The sequence below is a fragment of the Culex quinquefasciatus genome, chromosome 1 (assembly GCF_015732765.1).
Source record: "Culex quinquefasciatus strain JHB chromosome 1, VPISU_Cqui_1.0_pri_paternal, whole genome shotgun sequence".
Classification (NCBI taxonomy): domain Eukaryota; kingdom Metazoa; phylum Arthropoda; class Insecta; order Diptera; family Culicidae; genus Culex; species Culex quinquefasciatus.
Window position 1 is genome coordinate 92,631,015 of NC_051861.1, and position 23,305 is coordinate 92,654,319.

A 23,305-nucleotide genomic window follows, 5' to 3' on the forward strand; every position below is an offset into this window, starting at 1 on the left:
GTGTTGCCGGACACACTATAAAATAATAATTGAGTTTGTTTTGATAAATTTTGAATAAATATTTTTAAGCATTGAAGTTACTAGAAATTATTGGAAACTGACTTTGAAAGTTAAGGAAACATTTAATTTTTGTTTTCTCTTCGTTTTGTTGACAAGAAACTGGGCAGGTAGTGCAAATAATATATTTTTACTAATAACAGTATGATTTCATTTCTGGCAACATTGCGTGATATCGGTGGCGATGACTACCACTACTTATGTAGCTGCTGCTGCAACGTCATGGTGTTAGAATGTATCGGAACAAAGGAAAATTTTCACGCAAAAATGTTCAATTCGCGAGTTTTGAGTGACGAGTTCGTAAAATTCGTGAGTTTTGTGTGTTTTTGTGGAAATCGGCAGGTTCTCCTGGATGCAGCACGCCTTGTGATTATAATATCATTCAGGTTAGTTGAATTAAACGGCTGATTTGAGGCGATTTATGTGGCACAATTTTTTGTATGGAGAAAGTTGATCTTTCAAAAAAGGGCAAGAGTATGACGAAATCAGCATTTTTTTAACTTTTTCAATTATTATTTAGATTACCGAGAATGTTTTGAGAATATTGATTAAATTCGTTTTGGTAATAACAGATAACATTACGGCGAATTGTCGTTTGTTTTGTAAAGTGCTAACGATTTTCATCGGATAAAGTGGAACGGGACGGCGTCATCTTTAAGGTGGCAGGGGATAAAATTCCTCCATGTTTTTTCGCCATGTTTGATGATGGCACGTTACACCTTAAGCCTATTGCTTAAGCTCATACATCCAATTGAAATGTGGTCAAAGACAAACTTATGGGAAATTTGCCGAGCTTTCCGGTAATAATATTTTCGAGAGCGAAAAATCAAGTCTGTCATATATAAATTGCCAAAACCATCAAAAAACCTTTTTTTTCAACATTTTTATTTTTAAAACCGCTGTAACTTTACAAGGATTGGACTTAGGACAGCCCTAGTAACATTTTTAAACTTACAGGTTTTATCATGGTTCTGGAAACCCTCATACGGCCTCAAAAGGCTTTTATGGCCTACTTAAAACCTAAAATGTTACCAGGGAGTAGTCAACATGGAGACTTTTATGTAAAATTGTCTGGAGAATCGATTCCCTTATTCGGATTTTGAAAATGTTGACGTTAAGACCACTTTTCAAAAAAACAGTTTCAGTAAATGATTTTTGTATTTTTTTAGGTGAGTTGCTCCATCCTGAATTTTTCGTGAGTCTTTTTGTAACATCTTAGGCTATCTTAACAAAAATTTTGAACGAAAAAAAATCGTGGGCTCCCCCTCAAATTTGACTTTTAAACTTTAAAATTACAAAATCTCATAAAAGTTGAGTGTTTTTTTCTTTCAGTGTATTTTTATCGAAAAGCCCGTCAAATTTCCTACAAGTTTGTCTTTGACCACTTTTTGATGCAACGGCTTCGAAATACAGAAGTATTTAAATTCCGAATTACAAAAATATTTAAAACACTTACGCCCTTCCCAAATGTCATTATCGAGTGGAACTGGCTCCATATACACAAAAATGGCTTATAAAAGCGTAGGATAACATGTCTACAAAGTTTCATTGAAATCGGAGAGGGTCGAGAAAAAAGTACCTGAAAAATTCCGGTTTTGGGCTGGAATTGCTCTTTAAAAATATTCTTTTTTGCAAAAAAATTAAATGTTGTTTGAAAAACAAAGCAAAAAAGCAAACCGTTTTCATAAAACTCACTAGAAATTTGATTTAAATTTAAATGATGTTTCAAAATACTGAAAATATTATCATCGAAGCGATCAGAATATTTCACAAATATTTCATGTTTACATGTCGTCCATTGAATATTGGACCCTTTTTAGTTGACACAGTAATACTTCTTTTTCCAGTTTGTTTTGCTTTCAGAGGTTGTATTATCATATCAAAAAGCATAAATTTCTTCTTAATTTAAAGCTAAGATACAAAGTTAAAAACACTTCACATTGCTTTAAAAATCTTGTATTTATTTTTCCAAACAAAAAAATTTACGCTAGCTCATAGACAGTATTTTTGGTTATTTGAAACATAATCAAAATATTTGCTTTTTAAAAAATGCTGCGTGTCTAAAAAATTATATATTATTAGAATGAACCAAATTTTATAATACCGATTTTTTATATTTTTATAGCATTTTTATTAAACCACACCAAAATTGAACAAAAAAATTTATGGGCGAATTCATGATCTAAAAAAAAAAATGCATGAAAATTTTGTTACGAGGGTGGCATCAAAGAATCCTATTTTTTACGTTACGTAATAAAAGAACGCTCCCTTACACATATTTAGATTACACATTTTTACTGACATATAAGATGTACTCATTCCCAGATGTAATGTTACCATGATTGTGGGGAAGATTACTTTTAGACAGAATAAATCTAAAAACTATAAATTTAAATTTCATGCCAAGGTTACAAAAATGTTTCAAAAAAGATGTCGTAACTTTAACTATTCCTGACATTGAAAAAAAAATCACACCTAATTGGACAAATCAGAATTCAAAGACTTCATCGTAGGCAAAAATTTAAGTTTTGCGAAAAACTATATTTTTTACAAAAAAAAAGTTACACAGTAAAAAAAAAATCATGGTGATATTACATCTGGGAAGGGGAACATCTTTTATGCCAGGAAAAATGTGTAATTTTAACTCTAAAAAAATTGAAAAAGATTTGCAACGGCCTTACAGCATACACAAAATAACATAACCTGAAAAACTGATTTTCAAAGATATTTTAAAGTTTTGTGTTTGAACGTAATTTAAAAAAAAACAAATGCCCAATTTTAAAATTATTGTTTATGAAGAACACAAAAGATCTTGGAATTATAGTTGAAGTTTTCAGTTTTTGAAGTCATTTGAAAAACCATTGCAATCGATTGTCAACTAGTCGAACGATAATGAATTACCTTTCAATAAATTTAATCATTTTTTTTTTAATCTTCAAAATCACTTCTGAGCAATTCTCTACGAAATCGGTCTTTTTTAAATTTTATTTTTTTTATTTTTTTATCTGAATGAAACTTTTTGGTGCCATCGGTATGCCCAAAAAAGCCATTTTGCATCATTAGTTTGCCCATATAATTTTCTATACAAATTTGGCAGCTATCCATACAAAAACGATGTATGAACATTCAAAAATCTGTATCTTTTGAAGGAATTTTTTGATCGATTTGGTGTCTTCGGCAAAGTTGTAGGTATAGATATGGACTACACCGAAAAAAAAATGATACACGGTTAAAAAAAAAATGGTGATTTTTTATTTAACTTTTTGTCACTAAAACTTGATTTGCAAAAAAAAACACTATTTTTATTTATTTTTTTCATTTTTTGATACGTTTTAGAGGACATAAAATGCAAACTTTTCAGAAATTTCCAGGTTGTGCAAAAAATCTTTGATCGAGTTGTGAACTTTTTAATCAATACTGATTTTTTCAAAAAATCGAAATATCGGTCGCAAACATTTTTCAATGTAAAATCAAATTTGCAATCAAAAAGTACTTTAGTGAAATTTTGATAAAGTGCACCGTTTTCAAGTTAAAGCCATTTTTAAATTACTTTTTTTTTAAAATAGTCGCAGTTTTTCATTATTTTTTTTTTAATTAGTGCACATGTTTGCCCTTTTTAGAAAACAAATATTTTTGAAAAGCTGAGAAAATTATCTATATTTTGCGATTTTGAACTTTGTTGATACGACCCATAGTTGCTGAGATATTGCCATGCAAAGGTTTAAAAACATGTAAATTGATGTTTTCCAAGTATCACCCAAACGACCCACCATTTTCTAACGTCGATATCTCAGCAACTAATGGTCCGATTTACAATGTTAAAATATGAAACAGTCGTGAAATTTTCCGATCTTTGCGAAAACAATTTTTAAATCAAGACTTACATTTCAAAAGGGCTAAATATTCAATATAACGCCCATTTTAAATGTTAGTCCTGATTTAAACATTCTGAAATTATTTGGACAAACTAATGATCAGCGATGGAATAATCATCATCAAAAGAAAATCTTTGGACGTTCAACAAGAGAAAAAATCCGAAGGGAGCATGGCTCTCCTCTCTCGCGCACGAAAGATCGGTAAAAGCAATCTAAATAAATCATCATCTTGATTATTCGACGGAACATCTTTTTCACTACTACACATGCAAGCGTAACGTCACACGCCGAAAAATGTCCTGTCACTTTTTGTAGATGGACAATGTTTTTAAACAAAGCGAAATAAATAATTTTAAGTGGTGCTGACAAGGAAATTCACAAAAAATCATCAACAGATTGATTTTGTTGGAGAAGTTCGGGAGCGATTTTCTTTTGCGTGATTTGCCTCTTCTCTCTTTCGCGGGTGAAAAAAGTTCGCAAGCGAAAATGATTTTTTTGCGATTATTCCATCCCTGCTAATGATGCAAAATGGCTTCTTTGGGAATATCGAAGGCACCAAAAAAGTTTCAGTCGGATAAAAAAATACAAAAAAAAATCGAATGACCGAGATCTGAGAGAACTGCTCTTCTTTAAACAAATTTTTGAAGAGCTCTTAGACTTTAAAATCGTATAACTAAATTTTTAGAATAAAGTCATGTTTTTTAGGTTAGTACAAATTTTATTTAAGTTTTGGTCCCTCGGCTCTGATCTACGTCGAAGGAGAGAAGGGCCAGAATAAATTTCGAATTTCGAGCCAAATTTTAATTGTTTTGATACAAAAAAATATTAAAAGAAAGCATCATACACTATTACAAATGAGTTATCGTAAAAAAACAAGCCAAATATTATAATATTCATGCAAATATTTTTGTTTAAGTTTTGCATCTTTTCCCGATCTGTAGTCCAAAAATTTTAAATTTGTAAATTCTTAAGTGCGCTGCTTAAGTACAAAAACAAACGTTTAATAATTTATTCAGATCACAATCAAATTTTCAAATTGTTTTTTTTTTTCCTTAAAAATTGTAATTTTTAGCCATTTTTTTAATCCCTGGTTTTTGGATAACAACTTGAAAAAAGATTGAAAGTGGGCATTTACTGAACATTTTTTTTAGCAAGTTGTTAAAATCTCAAAGCAGCAATAATTTAGTTTTATAAAACTTTACAAAGACTACTGGATTAAATTTTACAAAATTTGAAACTTGTGAAGTTGAAAATGTATATTTTAATGGCCAGTTTTAAATTATTCTAAACATAGATTTATGTATCTTTAAACAAAAGAAGAAGGAAAACTTTGTCACGGGGCAACTTTGAGATATTTTGTAATCGTGCTGCCACGTGGAGGAAGGACCCAAACGAATTGTTGCCATCCGTTTGCCGTTGTCATCGGCTGCTTTATCGTCTGACATGGTCCCGTGGGAGGGGGGTAAAGGCATCCAGGAACTAGAACATCAGAATTAAATAAATCGCTTTTTTTGTTATTGTCGACTTTGAAAATTAAAAATTGATCTGACAAAAAGTAAAAATTACTTTTAAAACTTGTTTTTCAACTGAAAAAAATGAAAATTTGTGCTTCCACTTGTCTATGAACACGTTTCAAGTTAAATTTTCCCTGGAAAGCTATCACAGGTTATGCTATCCTTTTCGTGCGCTATTCATTCTAGGCTTGCATTGTCATGTCTTTTATATATGTATTTTGCCTAAGAGTTCATGTTTATGTCGACGTAGTCTTGCTACTTATGTGTTTGTGTGTATCAAAAACGTGAGTCAAATGGGTGAGTGCACGTTGTTGGATCGTTATACTACTTGGGCTTGAATGTCCTGCGAAAAGGAGTAGAGGCCGCCAGGGAGGAAAGGCTCATCGCCTGTGACATGATGATGTGGCATAAACTGCTACTAGTACTAGTACAACTACTAGCTAGCTAGCTACTATTGCTGCATTGTAGGAGGATGGACGACGACGTTGCCTTTTACTTACGAGCTTTGACTACGAGGACACGTGGAGTAATCCACCTCTTTTTTTTAATTACAAATAAAAAAACAAACTTTATTGACCTTCTATTTGTTCGTCAAATTCAGGTTTCTTAAAAATGAATTGCAAATTGTAACAAAAAATCAAAATACAATACTTTATTTTCAAAAACCAAAACCGTTAAATACCTTGGTTGGTCCCGCAAAACAAACAACCGCCAACTGGTTGGATTTTCCCGCCATCAAATGCGAAAGTCAGCTGCTGGCAATGCAAGTAACCAACTGTTCATATATTCATGTGTATAAGTATAAGTTTAACCCCCCCTAGTACAAGTTGGTCGAGAACGAATTGGATTCGATTCCCTCCTACGAGCGAATGAATCTCATTTTTTGGTTTCCTCAACCTCAACGAGAGAACGTAAAGAGAAGAGACTGTTGAACCGCAGAGGGATTCGTAAGCAAATTCGACGCGATATGAAGAGTTGCTTGGAGCGTATAGAAGATATACCTGCTGCCTGCTACCTCTGCCTAGTAAGGAATTGAATTGTTGTATTAAATTTAATAAGTATCCTAGGATACGGGGCAGAGCAGAGCAGAACAGAACCAAGCTTCTGGTTTCGGTTGAGTTGGTTCTATATATTCTCTCCAGTCTCGTGCTGCCGGGTTGTGAACTCCAGCAGCGCGGCCGATGTCCCGAGTAGATAAAGAGAAAAAAAAATCATAGGTAGATTTATTTATTTTGACCTTTTTATTATTATTTTTTTCGGCAGTTTCGCAAAATTATGAAAAAAAAAATCCAATCCAAGAGTTATAACAATAAAATTTACAGAAACATTAATTTGCTTTTTAACGGCGTATTGCTAAGGAGGTATTAGACTATGACAAACAAACGCGCACTTTTTAACAATTTGCCTCATTTGTTTTCAGAAACCTCAGGCTGCATACATTTTGCTTTGTTTACGATTTTAGCAAATTGTAAAACATGAAAAAGTGCGAGTTAGTTGATTTGTTTGTCATAGTCTAATACCACCTTACGGCATACCTATTATCACGGGATTGAAACTCGTCTGAAAAACCTGTATCATTTTCTCATTCGGAACAGTGGCGCCACGTGGTGGTAGCTGCCCTGTTTATTACACTGTGAAATTATCCATGGCCAATCCAAGGAACCAGAAGGTGACAACAGAAATGTCCGTCCAAAATGGGTGCTGCAAAAAAACTTATTATTTTTAACAAATTTTCGAACAAATCAGTAACGAATTACAAGTTTGACAGTCAAACTACATTTAAAAGTTGGTTTTGTTATTTGTTTTTGCAAAACCGCATATTTTTGACGAAAGTGTCAAAAATATTCGCAATCACCTTTTGCCTCTTGGTGGCGCTTTGTGTTAGTATGTGTGTGGTCTATGTTTGCGGACGTGCACGCAGAATACAGAACAGTGAGAACTAGCGAAAATGCTTCACTTTCTTCTGATACAAGTCGCCATATTGAAATTGCTTGAAGATTCATACCCGTGCTATTATGAACCAGAAATATGAGCAGAAAATATATCATCATTTTAAAATAAAAAGATTATTTCAACAGCTTTTCATAAAAGAAAATATTTTAAGATATTTTTTTATAAAAATCGCTTAGTTGCAATCATTTTAATTGGATTTGGTTGGATTGAATAGAGTTAAAATCGCTTAGTCGCAACCAATTGATTGAAATTATACTTTCTTCTCTACAACTTGCATGCAAGCTTTGAGGGAAGAGGTTTTAATGCTTGCAAAATCATTTTCCCCACTGAAACTTAACGAAACCTTACAAAATTATCCATTTTTGGAAAAATTAAAATGAATCTGCACTATTTTGATATTTTTAAAAATAAATATAATCATTTGCCGTTAAAAACACTGTCAAACAGAGCGTAGCTATTCTGCAGAAGCCATTTTGCCTTAGGCGTCATCAATAAAGTACGTACGCTCTTAGGGGGGAAGGGGGGAGGGGTTACCGAAGGTGTGACAAGATGTGACGAAGGGGGGAGGGGGGGGTTGCGAGATTGTGACGGCACGCTAGGTTTTTTTATGATTGCATAATATTAATTTGAAATGTACACAATTAAATTAAATCCTCTTTTCTAAAATTGAGCATGAGCATGAGAGACCACCCATAGTTGCCCCTCCGTTGCTGAACAGAACCGTAATATCCTTTCAGCACGACCGATCATAGGCTTCGGGGATCTAGTGGTGTTTCCCTTATGAACAGCATGTATGAATGCGCTGAAAAGAAAAAAACACCATGATTGCTAAAGCTAGATCAGTTGCGAATAGGTAAAAGTCATTGGCCACCAACGGCGCCCGCCATGTCAGTTTGTAGATCTCGATTTTAAGGGACGGGAATGTTAGTAAATCCTCTTTTCTAAAATTGTTTGCTTCCTTTTTTTGTATGACCCAAACTCACCCCCAGACCCAATGTCACTCCTGATGACGGTATCACATTATGATTTATTATATAGTCACATTTTTTTCAGCTGGAACTTCAATACTTTGCAAGTTCTTGCTTGATAAAAATAAATGTTTTGAAAGCAGGGTGTTCATAAGAAAACTGCTATAAATGGTTTGAACTTATACAACTACTGACACACTGGTTACACTTATTAGATACAAAGCTGTAAAAAACAGTTTTCAATTTTTTTTAAAACTTGAATGTTATACCAGGTCTTCTAATTTTTAAAAGATACAAAACTGTTTTTTATATCGCAATGTTTATTCAAAAAAATGAATAATTAGAACAATTTATCTTATTTTTTATATTAAAATTGCTAAAAATACCAAAATTATGAGAATTTAAAAATATCCCATCTTTTAACACATTTGTGTTGATAAAAATAAAATTATGTAAAAGGCAGTTTATTCTGCGTTTGGGAAAATTGGTCCCAAACTGATTCTTAAATCTTTTTATTTAGTTTAATTTTTATTCAACATAAATGTGTCAAACTATCAAGTGCAAATAGTCATTATTATGTGAAATTGTCTGATCTTTACGATAAAAATATTTTCAGATTCTCAAAATCTGACCTTACATTTGAAAACGGCCAAAAATGCTTTTATAGCGGAATTGGGGTTAAATGGGCCTTAGATGATTTTTGCGGTGCAAGTGGTTATTTTTACTGGATTCCTGGGACATTTTCACATACGTTAAGTGCATTCTGGATGGCCGCATGAAGCCTCCGCTCTAAATACAGATTGATTTTTTAAGAAAAAATGTAAAAAATGGGGAATTGTGGCAAAATGGACCCTTTGCCTTTTCGTGCGGTAGATGAAACCATCACCAATCGATTCCTCGGATTTTTTTACATATGAAACACTATTTTTCATACCAAGAAACCAGCCGCGTTCAATTAAGTCCGATTTTGGGTTCCATTACGCCCACTGTGCATTGCTTTTTACATTATTACATAGAAGCTACTGTAAATAAAATATGATTCATTTGTTTGTTCCTAGACTTTTATTTATAAATTATAAGATTTTTTTACAACTGGAGTTTGTTTATGGAAAATATTATTTTATTTCCTTTTTGAGTTTTAACAAATTCAAAAACACCCAATAAACAAACAAAAAAATGCTGGACTTTTTTTCAATTAAGAAACTTTGCCAGATATTTTTTAGAAGACAAAAAACAGCATATTTTAAGCTTTGTAGAATGGTCAAAGCATTTCGAAAACATCTCCAGATATAATTTTTACTTGAAACAGAGGCTTTAAAGTAAATTTAAAACCTTTTTAGTATTTTTTAGAAAGAAAAATCGAAATTGCAATCTTAAAGTAATTCCAAAATATATGAAAATGTGCGATTGTTCAATGTCAAAAAAATAACCAAGTTTTCTGATAAGATTAAATCATTCTGAAAGGGATTTTAATTAACTTTTTGAAATGTTTTGAAATATTCCAAAATATAGTTTTCGAAGAGATTAGAAAATTTTACAAATGATTTTTTTGACATAAAAAAATGGATCAAACATTTTTGCAGAAAACGCTCTTTTCAATGAAAGTAATTTAAAAATCGAGCCTTTTATTTTGAAAACCCCAAAAAATCCGTTTCAAATTCATTTCAAAATGTTGGGCTTGATTAACAAAAAATGTGTTGAGAAGAGCAGAAAAATTACCAAAAGTTCATGGCAAAATTGGCCAAATGAGTTAAGAAAGTCATTTTGGCAGCTTTCATTGCCTCACCTTTTCACCTTCACAGATCCTCATAATTCGAATTCAATCCTGAGATACCGGAGAAAAACTGTGTATTGTTGTCTCTTTTCATATAATTAAAGTTTCAGTGAAAATTGCTGTAAGTGCGACAACTTGCCAAAGGAATTTTTGTCACAACTCGTTTGTCACACGTGCATGCCCGACTAGCATAAACGTTTGTTATTATGATTCAAAACTAATAATAAGTCATACATTTTGTGAAAAAAAGTTTTTTTTCGTGTGCCTATTTGTACGGAGACTAGAAGAGAAAAATTATGAACAAAGTGTTATCCACACCAAAAAATATAAAAAAATCTTTATGCGCGAAACGTAGTAAAACTGTTACCTTCCCTCGCTCGGGTTCCATCGACCAACCGACCGACCGAGCAGACAGACATTCCACCACAGAGCGAAGAGTTTTTCGGCGAAACAGGGGGGTGGCAAGGATATAGAACGGGGCGCCGCAGGGTGGTGGCCGGAATGTGGAATCTAGTACAGGTTGCCTGTGCCCGTGCCGCGTGTTAGAGTAGGTCGCTGGCGCTGTGACTGTAGATTGGAAGCAGCGGAACCAGCAGCTCGGAAGTCGGCAGTCTACCGACAGATACTTGAAAGATAAGAACGTGAGCCGGAGCTGAGCTGGGGAGGAGTCCACGGGACGTGTCTTTGATCGGTCCTTAGGACCTGGTGTCTGGTGGGTGTACCTTTTTGTAAGTCTCTCGCGGAAGATTGGGCGCGCGTGATAACCGTGGATTTGGAAGACTCTTAGCGTGGAAGAAAGTGTGCACGTGAACAGGAGGGTATCGACACTTCCTGGGGATTGACTGGAGATTGATGGATTTACATCGAGGAAGAAAGTGTGTTTTAAACTTTGAGGAACGTTGGAAGTTGGTGATTTCGATCTTCCCGTGGCAAAAATAACCTCTCAAAACTCGTTGGCAACACTGGTTCTGAGTGCAACTTAACAGCCTTTAATTGAATGTGGTGACATCCTTGACCTATAATAATGAGCGTCGAAAGTGGAACAATTTGAAACAGTTTCGAGGGGCAACAAGGTCGTGTTATTATCAGTGTTTCCGTTTTGAGCTGTGAGCTGCAAATTTAAAATAGAGAAGGGAAAACGGTGGGAACCTTGACGATAGTTGCAAGCTGTCACAAGTTGTCCTCTCTGGGTTTGATGGAATGAAATCAATCAAGTTGAAGTGACATAAATTATGTGCATTTAAAGAGCATTGAATTTTGCAAATTTTACTAAGTTTGAAATTGCTCGTTTTCTAACAAAAATACTGATTTTTGATTTTTTTTGTTAGATTTGAATCTTATCGCGTTTATTTTATAAGTGGCTTTCTAGATTTCAACGATTTTCAATTTTGAGAAAATTAGTGTTTTTTTTTATTTTTAAGGGAAAATTAATCATAAGTACGAATATGAGTACTAAAACAGAGTGAAATTTCAGATAATAGAGAAATAAAGTTTTGAAACAATAATGAACAACAACATCCATCAAAAAGATAACTTTGTCGTTTGCCACAAACCACGTTGCTGTAACATGTGAGGAATTATCTACGAAATCGGCGGATTTAGTGCATTTTAATTTTTGTTATATTTATGTTTTTTTTTGCTCAAACTTTTTGGGGACCTTTCCTATGACTTAAGAAGTCATTTTGTGTCAATCGTTCACCCATACAAGTCTCCACAACAAATTTGACAGCTTTGCACACAAACATTGTACGTAAATATTTGAACATCTCTAGATTTTCAAAAAACAAAACTTTAAAGTTTTGCTTTTAAGATGATTTTTAGACCACCTTGAGTCAGGGGTAATCAAAACACTCTAATAGCTGAAAAATGCAAAAAAAAAAAAAATGGTTATTGTACCTTTAAAAAAAACTCCAGATCTGTATCTTATGTAGGAATTTTCTGATCAATTTGGTGTCTTCGGCAACGTTGTAAGTTTTGATGAGGACTATTCAACCAAAAAAAGGGTACACGGGAAAAAATCCGAATTTTCAGTAAACAGAAATTAAATTTCCAAAAACCCGACCTTCACCGATTTGGACCAAACTTGGAGGGAACGTTCATCTATCGATAGTTAACAGAAATCTAAATTTTGGTGCTGATTGGACCATCCCTCTATTTTTGACACCGCCCTCTTTTTTGACGATTTTCTGAAAAACTTTTTTTCCTTTTAATCATAACTTTGCAACTATTTGAGCAAAAGACTTTCTACAGGTTGCGTTATAAAGAAAATTGTCAAAGGGATTCGATAAAAGTAAAATGTTAACTCTTAAATGCCTCTTAATATTATGTTTTAACGTTTTAAGTATTATAATTAAGTTTTGACAAATTCCTTGTATTTTTATTTTTTTAATTTTAGCACCTTTGTTTTTCCCGGACAATTTTACATAATAATCAATGTAGACCTCTAACTAAAATGAACTATTGGCGAGAAACAGCGATTTTACTGAAAAAAAAACAGTTTGATTTTGCGCAGCACTCGGAAGTACATGGTGTACTTTTCAACAAAAACTAACTTAATCCACCTATTTGGTTGGAGCCTTCCTCACAACAATGGCTGTACACAAGTTTCATCTATTTTTTAGATCCGGCTTCCAAAAAGTACATCGATATCACTTAAGTGGCCATATCTCGAGACAGGGTTGCCAGATCTTCAATGTTTGGGCTCGTTTGAAAGATTTTTTGATAACCTAACCAACAATGGGTCGGATGATGGACCAGGACATAGTTTACATACATTTAAGTGAGATCCGGCTTCAAAAAAGTACATCAATATCACTTAAGGGGCCATATCTCGAGACAGGGTTGCCAGGTCTTCAATGTTTTGGACTCGTTGGAATGGTCTTTTGATAACCTAAACAACGTCGGGTCGGATGGTGGATCCAGACATAGTTTACATACATTTAAGTGAGATCCGGCTTCAAAAAAGTACATCAATATCACTTAAGGGGCCATATCTCGAGACAGGGTTGCCAGATCTTCAATGTTTTAGACTCATTGGAAAGGTCTTTTGATAACCTAACCAACAATAGGTCGGATAGTGGAGCCGGACATAGTTTACATACATTTAAGTGAGATCCGGCTTCAAAAAAGTACATCAATATCACTTAAGAGGCCATATCTCGAGACAGGGTTGCCAGATCTTCAATGTTTTGGACTCGTTGGAAAGGTATTTTGATAACCTAACCAACAATGGGTCGGATGGTGGATCCGGACATAGTTTACATACCGTTAAGTGAGATCCAAATATATGTGAAAACACATTTTTATACATAACTTTTGAACTACTAATCGAAACTTCAATCTGTATAAAACTCGATCTATGGGACCCTAAACCAAGTCGAATGCAACAAGTTCGGGTCAAATCGGTTCAGCCAGTACCGAGAAACATGAGCTAGTTTGTTGGTCACATACATACATACACACACACATACACACAGACATTTGTTCAGTTTTCGATTCTGAGTCGATATGTATACATGAAGGTGGGTCTACGACGTTTTTATACGAAGTTCATTTTTAGAGCAGGATTATAGCCTTACCTCAGTGAGGAAGGCAAAAGGGATGGGTTTTTATATGTGAGAAATTTTTTTTTTATTTGAACTCATAGGACAGAGTGCTGCGCAAAATCAAACTTTTTTCAGTAAAATCGCTGTTTCTCGCCATTATTTCATTGTAGTTTGAGGTCTACATTGATTATTATGTAAAATTGTCCGGAAAACACGTTGAAGATAAAATAAAAAAAAAATAAGGAATTGGTCAAAACTTAATTGTAATACGTTAAAATATAATATTAGGAGGCATTTAAGGGTTAAAATTTTACTTTTACTTTAATCAAAATCGAAAGTTTTAAAATAATACCTACTCGCTTTTGCTCGGGTTATGGCCTATCTACAATCACTTAACTTAGAAAATTTCACTTAGCTTAGGAGTTTGAATCAATGCAAATGAATCTGATCTTCTACAATGAAAAGGAATAAAATTAGAAACTTGACGTATGGTTTGGAAAATTTCAAAATCTACGGTAAGTTGACGTTTCCATATCAAAAGTAAACAAACAACTGCATAGCAACGTATATCAGCCCAGCAAATTTTCTAAGTTGATTGTGGATGACGGCCGTAAGTTATGTACATTTTCTAAGTTTTACTTTACTTAACTATTCTAAGCTAAGTGATTGTAGATAGGCCATTACACTTTGAATTTCAGAACCTGGATAAAAAAAACCCATTGCAATTTTTTTATTTCACCAAAGCTGGCGGTGATTCAACAACTTTCTAACACAATCAAAGTGACATTTAAAATTTACACAAATTCGAATCCAACTGTCAGTGTCCAAATTTCGCTCAATTTCAACCGATTCTTTCTACCCGTGATCCCAAAAAACGCAAATTATCAATTAATTATGCAAGCGACATCTCTGCAGACAATTTTCGCGTCCTAAAAATGTCGCATTTAGTGCCTTAATTTCAGACACTGCACTTCTCTTCTTCAACTGGCTGCTGCTGAGCAAGAAATTAAGAAATTTGCTGCCAAAGTCTCAATCGCTCTTTTTTCGTTTATTCCGCGCTGCACCTTGGAGGGAAAGAAACACTGTTTATTTTCGTTCAAAGTTTCCTCATCGAGAAGAGTGAAGAAAAAGGGGGAAAAATTAATTTAAAATTCAAATATTTAAGCTTCGCTCTGCTGTGAACAGAAAAAAGGTAGTGAAAACAGCACAATTGACGTCGTCTTCGGGACTGAATTGCAAAATCAGCGAAAAGATATGGCTGCCAGAGGAAAGTGTCTGCAATGTTGGTGCTGCAGCTAAGAACCGGCGGAACGCGGTGCCTGCAAGCTTAGATAAGATAGTGGAGCGAAAGCTCAACGCGAAGATTTGCTACCATAGACCGCCGACAAGATGATGGATGCACCGGTGAATTTCAATGAAGGTGAGTGGAAATTAAACTAATCTTAATTGTTATTTTGAGTTGAAAAGAAGTTTAAATGTTTTTTTGTTGGCTCTTATTGGAGACTTCAAATTCAATTTCACAAAAAGATTCACCCAAGAGCGGTGGTCACACTGGAAATGGCCGTAGTAATCGCGGTTGAAACGTTGGTGAATGTGTCCGTGAACAGGGTGAGCAAGCTGCTGAACAAGCCATTGGCCGCGTCAGGGTTGGTTTCGGCGACACCGTCAGCATCCGAGCTTGCTTCCTGGTTCGTAGGCATGGCCAGGGCAACGGCCACCAGGCCAAAGGCCAACACTAGCTGGATGAACTTCATTCTCGGGTTTTCAATATGATCCGTTTGACGTGAAGCACTGTTGACAAATGTTACGTTGGACTGGGATTTTATAAGATTGGTTTTTGAGAGGTGTTGAAACAGATGTTATCTTACTAGAAATGAAATAACAAAAACGTCTCGAACTGTCTGTCTGAGACTAACAAAATACAAAAACAGCCATGTTTTCATAGGTGGGTATATGGCCCTATTTTGGACCTACTATGCAAAGCGTCAACATATTTCGCATAGTTCTCAGGAACGGTCTTACTAATTTGGTTCGTTTCAGGATTGTTTTGTGCCTTAATTTATGCTTAACAAAGTGTACTTTTGAAAATTTAAAATAATTTAACCATTCCATTGTAATAAGCATTTCAAGTAAAACATTTTTTGGATGCTTTTTGGACTTATTGAATGTATTTTGGAGACATCGCTGAACCTATTTTGGACCCACACTCTGATTGGTTGAAATTTGGACAACTCGAATTGCGGCGTGCGGCGGCACACACACACTTACAAAAACTCGGTTTGATAAACCAAAGGGCCTATCCACGATTATAATTTGGAAAATATTTATTTCAGAAATTAAACAATTATGATGAAACAATGGATTTGAATTTGAAAACGTGTTTTAATCATATTGAATGGAAACTCACGCATCTTTAGCAGGTCTCTGTCCTATTTACAATTTGCATATTCTTACGACCTAATTGTTCAAGCATTAGAACATAAAAGACAACCCGTTATTACTCGCAATAAAAACACCTTATTTTAAATTAAATGAATGACACAGATACATAACAAGTTGCAATGAAAAAAGGTTCTAAATTTTACGCAGAGCTTATGTTCAAATATTATTAAACAATCAAGAAATTTTAAAGGAAGATTATAGCTTGTAACTTGGATTCCATACCATTCCGTACGTATTCAATTTTTAATCTTCATTTTGCGAAAAAATATCAAACCTATCAAAGTCACCCCGGCTATATGTCTCAAATCACAAAATTCATAATGTTAACATCGCATTAAAAAAATTTAAAAGTGTAATTTATTATAAACCAACGCTGCCAATTGTGAGAAAAATCGTTATACTTATATTTTTAAAAATTATATATAGATAAATATGCAAAAATCAGATAAAACTTACAAAAAATATATTTTCCATATGTATATTTCTCTGATTAGTTTGCAATACGTCTTAAAAGCCATCACGATCTCAGACACATATTTGATTTTTTTTCTGAACCAAACCAAATTTTGTTTGTTTTCCAGTAAAGAGCATTTAAAAGACGTGCAGATGATAATTCAAAGCATTTTTTATTTATAATTCGTAAATTGATTGAGAACTAATCGAAAAATTGATTTGTTTACAACTAGCGCTTAGGATCTTTTTTAAACTAACTCAAGATTTTTTTAAATTTAATTCATACGACTTTTTCAAAAACCACTTGTAAGCGATGTTGACAGCTCCTGACACGGTTTAGGTTTTTCAATCATTTCCCCTTCAATTCCAACAGGGTAGCCAGTTTGCATTTTTTGAAGCAAAAATTAAAAATATATGCGGCTAAATTGGTGATAATGCACGGAGAAAAAAGAGTTCAAATCGTTTAAAATTAATATTTGAAATGATGTTAAGACAAAAATAAATCAACATCAGTTTAAATTTAGGGATACTTTGCAATCGGTCCTAACAATCATCTAAATCTCTAGCATCAATTTGCATTTTTATCGTTTAAAAAACATATTTTCATTGTTTCTGTTAATCATTTGCTTTTTAAAGCTTAGATTTCATTCAAATAATTACAGTAAAGAAATTCAATTCGAAATATTAAATTAAAAAATTTCAATCAATTTCAATGAAATATCGAAATTAATTGATAAACAAAACTGGCAACACCTTGTTATGCATGTGTTGGTGATAGCCTTGAACCGACGGCAAAGTAGCTCCAAAAACTGATCCAACGCGGCTGTTTTGAAAAAATATTTTGAAATGAATTTTTTTCGATAATAGAATAGTTATTTCAATGGTTTAGTGACGGAAAACCAGAAAGAATTTAATAAACAACTGCAACGAGCAACGCACGCAACGTAACGAGGCCGGAACTTTTGGACCTAATCAATGTGCTAGGAAAATGAAAGGAAGTTCGAATGGCGTTGGAAAAAGTGGCTGAAAAAGCGGAAATAATCAAAAATGTTAACATTTTTGGAAGAGGTAAGATACAAAACGATCCTGCCTACACTTTCTGTTGGTTGGATTCAGTGAATTCGTACTTTAAAAGCCTGAACTACCTCGATTAATAAAAATAAGTCCAAAATAGGTACTAGGTCCAAAATAGGGTCATATACCCTAATTGAACAACCTGAATGTTTTCACGGTGTGTTGCGTTATCCAAAAACGAGACAAAATAAGAGAAGATTAGAAATCGAAATATTTCGTTATGGTCCACAGTGAAAAATATAGACAGATTTAAAAAAACGTTACTCAATCCACCTTTAGGTGTATGGTGTCTTCCTCACATTCATAAAGTGAACACAATATTCACAATATCTGAGATCAGGCACAATATCTGAGATCAGGCCTCAGTGAATTGAAAACACTAAAGTACTTAAAACTTTTGATAAGGTTGTCAGATCTTCAGTCTTTTGGGCTCGTTGGAAAGGTCTTTTGATTACCTATCCAATGATGGGTCGCATAATAGATCCGGACAACTTTTTCATCAAAATATTTGAGATCCGGCCTCAAAAAAGTGTATAAATAACACTTAAGTGCTCATAACTTTTGATGGGGTTGTCAGATCTTCAATCTTTTGGACGCGTTGGAAAGGTCTTTCAAATACCTTTCTAACAATATATAGAAGACTGGTTTTCTTACAAAAACCACGCTTTTTACAATCTTCCGAAGTTTAGCTAAAACCGTTTTTTTAGTATAACTTTTGAAGTACTTTTCTAAACTTCATAATATTAACTAGGGTTTTGTGGGACCCCAAGACGGATCGAATGAGACCAAAACAGTCTAAATCGGTTAAGCCAATCCGGAGATAATCGAGTGCATATTTTTGGGTGCACGGACTCACATCCAGACACACGCACAGACATTTGTTCACAATTTGATTATGAGTCGATAGGTATACGTGAAGGTGGGTCTACGAGGTCGGATAAAGAAGTTCATTTTTCGAGTGATTTTATAGCATTTCCTCATTGAGGTGAGGAAGGCAAAAAGTGTTATAAAACCTAAAATCTTGAGTTTTTTTTGAAAAGGTCAAATAAACCAAATTTTCAGTTTTTGCTTTTTAGGTGTTTTTTAATACCCCTGACTCAAGGCGGTTTCAAAAACACCCAAAAATCAAAAACTGAAAATTTGGTATATTGAACCTTATAAAAAAAAAAAAATAACTCCAGAAATCAAAAATGAAAAAAAATATTAGGTATTAGGGAAAATTTTACAGACCATTTTTTTATGTTTTCGCAAGTGGGTTATTCTCCGCCAACTCACACGAAATCGGAAAAAGTTGCCCCGATCCCTTCGATTTTCTTGAAACTTTACTCCTAGGGGTAATTTTGGTCCCTGTTCACGAATCCGAGGTTCATTTTTCGATATCATGTGACGGTGGTGCGGCACGAGCACTTTTTTTTTTTTTTACCTAGATGCCTAAAGAGGTTTAATGTAAAAGGGGCTTTTGTGTAAAATGGGACGCCCGATTTGATGGCGTACACTAAACTCAAAAAAAAAAAAATTACTAAAGAAAGGTCTAGGTTTTACTTAATGGCTGGACGTCATTTCCATCTTCGTAAATATTACGTTTCAGCTTGAATTTTCATCGGAAAAATCGCTTAAAAATCACCCTGCATCGATTATCGACGCTCTATCGAACTTGACAGAACTCGTCTATCTCCAACCCTCGAATTTTGAGAAAATAAATTCCGTGGAAGTCGAGTGACGTTCGTGAGTGGTAAAATTTTGCCAAATTTTGTGTCGCGTCGTTCTCAGCTCCCTTATATCCAATTTTGATTCTTCTGAATGCAAATAAAACCTAGTGTGCTGAACCTGGGCGAGTTGCCGATCAAATTTCGAAATATCAATCTGTTTTCGAATGTTTCCAAGGAATTACAAAGTTTCCAAATGAAAATATGGTTATTTTTTCATTTTCATATCTTTTATACATCTCAAAAATTGCATTTATCGAGCTCTACAACCTCCCACATTTTCATCAAGATTCATAATTTGATTCTGGAGTTAGATCCGTTTGATTAACCTACAGTTAAAAAAATCCCTAAAAAAAGGTCTAAGTTTTATTATCTTTGTAAATATGACGACTCAGCATGAATTTTCATCGGTAAATCGCTAAAAAATCACACTGCATCGATTTTCGACGCTTCGTCGCCAAGTCGACAAGTTGTCAAGTTGAGCTTCGAATACTGGCGCATACAGCTGGTGGCTCGAGATGTACTCGTTTTGTAGTAGCTTATCTACCGATGTTTCCTTCAGCATGAAAGATATCGTACCTTTTTTGGTTTATTTTGCATTGTCCATCTATGCATAACTGTCCAATGTTTATGCAGAAACTTTTTTGACATAGGACATTCATCCGGCTAGAATCAAACTATTTCCCATGTGCTCATAAAATCTCGTGAAAGTTGACTTCATTTTTCATGATTTCGTAAGTTTATTTAACAGAATTCATTGGATTCCAACAGGAGATTTCTAAACATTTCATCGTTTATATCGTTTTCAAAATTTTCATTGCTCGCGACGCCAATGGCTATCTACCTTAGGTACTCGCGATTGAGTGTGTAGTGGTGCGGTTGTAAAAATAGCTATCTCTGACTCTGTCACTTTCATAGAAGCTGAACGGCAAGCTACCCTGCACCGTGCGGCACACGCGGTTCACTTGTAGCTCGTTTTTTTTTGCTTTTGGCCATTCTTGACTTCTTGTTTTGACGAATGAACTCTTTTTCGGAATGTACTCGAGGGGCATAATTCTCTCGGCCATCTTGGAGTGTAAAAGCAAAGCAATCCACTTTAACGACCCCCGGGTCTTTTGTGGGCTCTGTTGCAAGTTTCTGCTCATTTCTATGCGTCTTTTACGCAAATAGACCGACGTTTTACTTCCCCATCCGATAGAAGGCCAGGAGGATAATGCGGGAATCGAACCCACGCCCCATAGCAACTTAGGGATCGGCAGCCGAAGCCGCTAACCACCGCGCCACGAGGCCCTCTTGGAGTGTGTTCTCCGTTAATAATACCACTATTCTCTTGGCTTGGGACCATTACTCTCTTGGATAAGTGCTGTCCGTTTTTTGAGAAACCTCTTAAAAAAGTGAAAACCAATTTGGCGACTTTCGCCAAAAAGTATCATATACATTTTTATCTGAAATGTCTTTTCCAGATCATAGTCCAGGCCACGAATGGGCTTCTGCCGTAAATTTGACCTCGATCGGATATGCCAATCAGATTTCAGATAGTTTTAATTATCGTCTTTCTGTCTAAAGAAAGGTATAAGGTTTACTTTGGGCTGAGACATCCTTTCTATCTTCGTAGTGAGAATAATTTTCCGAGAAGGTTTAACCAATCAAATTATTACTGCCACATAAGTTTTTGAGATTTGCTCACTTTTAATCAAGTTGCCGTATTGATTGTACATTCGTCATTATATATGTCGTTCTATGCATGTCCGAAATTCTTGCGGAAACTTTTGTGAAATGAGACAATAATGCGAGTAGAAGTTTTTCGTTCACCCAAATTTTACATAAATGCATACTTGTCGCATGTGAAATTTTGTCATTTCTGAGTTATTTTTATCAAAATACTTCTTTGATCACTAAGTTTCGAGAAAATTAAACCAAATTGAACGTTTGTTCTGTTGAATCTTAAGTAAAATTTGAAGATGATCAAGCTAAGCTATCCCATATGAATACAATAATTGCAGAAATGTAAGACGCTGGGATAAATACGCGTTTATGATCAATTCTGGATGGTAAAACACTGAAAACACGTTTTTTTATTTGCCCAATAATGCAAAAGGGATAAATGCGTTTGTGGCAGCAACGGCCTTTATCGCTTTATCCTTTTTTTACATTTTTTTTTAGAGTGTAACAAAAATTACTTTTTTGCGGGCATTCAGGGGCTTATTCCGGTGGTGTATTGAGCTCAAATCACAATAAGAGCTAAAGAGGGAGCAAACAATCCGCAAATGAATTTTTAATAATCATGGGAGTTTCTATTTACAAAAAATTACATTCGAAACAAGCCTTACCCGACAAACTTCGTTCTGTCAATTTTCGTTTGTTGGCGTTTTAACTTTTTTGCTTATTCAGACTTCTGTGATCAAAATTTGATTTTACTTAACTTTTCCGCTACAATCTGCAGATTTTCCAGATTCGGTTCCAGAGTGGCCAAAGTTGTAACTTTTTGACGTAAGAACCTTCCTTGGACTTATACGAACCCAACGCAACAAAGAGCACCTCAATCCGACGTTCCGTGTTGAATTGATTCGCGTTCGAACAAAACCGTCGAAATTTTTTAATTATATAGATAAGAGCGTTTGTTTATTTTATTTTTTTTATTTATTTTGAAATTCAAATGAAAATTGGCAAGGCTCCTTTTAATTTTCCTGAAGGGTTTGTGTCCCAATTTTGAGCCAACTCAAGTCTACTTTACTGTCTCACTTAAGCACTATTTCTTTAAAAATATCACGTAGCACAATTTATCCAATCGCCGTGAACACATTGCCAACGGTAGACGCGGCAGCGGTGGCAACCGTTCCCACACTGTTGAAGAACAGCCCGAACAGATTTCCGAACAATCCGTGGGCCACGTCGGGGTCGAGTTCAGCACCGGCAGCATCCGACTTGGGTTCCTGCTGTTCCGTGGGCATGGCCAGAGCAACGGCCAACAGACCAACGGTCAGCAGCAGCTGGAAGAACTTCATTTTTTGTTGGGGACGAATTTGATCGTTTTAGAACGGAGAACGGACGTAAACTGACACGTCAATTGGGGATCTGAGATTTTATAAGGTGTTTTGCGAATACAGAAATTGTTGACTCAAGTGGTTGACTTGGACTTGCTTTTTTTTTTTTTAAATTGCAACCTCGAAATAATTGTCTTGTTAGGAAGAAAAATAACCTTGTGCTCCATTTGCGACATTTTTATTTCAAGATTCTTCATTCGAACCAACTAACAATAATCATAATCATCAAGATTCCGATGCAGATGGTGTCATCGGCAGCTCGAACAGTTAAAACATGAACTCCAGCAAAATTATCTTCATTTTGATTTTCACACCGGATTCTTATTAACTTATAGAAATTAGCACTCTGGAACTAACGAGTAGACAGAGTTGAAAAATGGGGCTTGCACTAAATTTATAGCATTTGTTTCCATGAAGTAATAAGTTTCAACAAGGAAACAATCAGTTTGTAGTTCCACCCCTTTCTGCCATCCTAAAAAAAACCAACTAGCTGTAAACTGAGCAACGTCTTCATTGGCATTTGAAGTAAATCAGAATTCTAGAGTTACATTTGAAAAGGTCATATTAGTATAAGGAATCCCCTAGCTTATAGGACCTCTTCAAAAAAAGTTTTAGAATTATTAGTTGTGCGTGAAAATTAACAATAATTTCAAAAAGTTAAGAAGCTACAGTCAGAGCGAAAAATAAATAAATACAGAGTTCAATAAAATGCCAAATATAACAGGAATAAAAATTATTGGGTCTAGAGAGATTATGATAAAAACCTATTTTTGTAATACATTTTGTTGAAAAATGTTTTTTTTTAATTTAAAATAAATTTTACTTTTAATAAAATGAGTAAACTTTGTAGCAGCCTAAATCGTTATTTGGGTAATTCTCCGCCAACTCACACAGCAGTTG

General features: G+C 34.5%; 2 protein-coding genes across 4 annotated transcripts in view; one reads left to right on the top strand and one right to left on the bottom strand.

The window, feature by feature from the left end:
* Positions 1 to 23,305, bottom strand: part of LOC6052563 (glutamine-dependent NAD(+) synthetase) — a 228,601-nt gene that overhangs the window by 45,037 nt on the left and 160,259 nt on the right. The window lies entirely within an intron of this gene.
* Positions 10,721 to 23,305, top strand: part of LOC6053207 (cytosolic carboxypeptidase Nna1) — a 119,073-nt gene continuing 106,488 nt past the window's right edge. The window contains 2 exon segments of the mRNA XM_038260712.1: positions 10,721 to 10,869; positions 14,852 to 15,106. Coding sequence (XP_038116640.1) covers positions 15,076 to 15,106 — 31 coding nt within the window. The 5' untranslated portion in view covers positions 10,721 to 10,869; positions 14,852 to 15,075.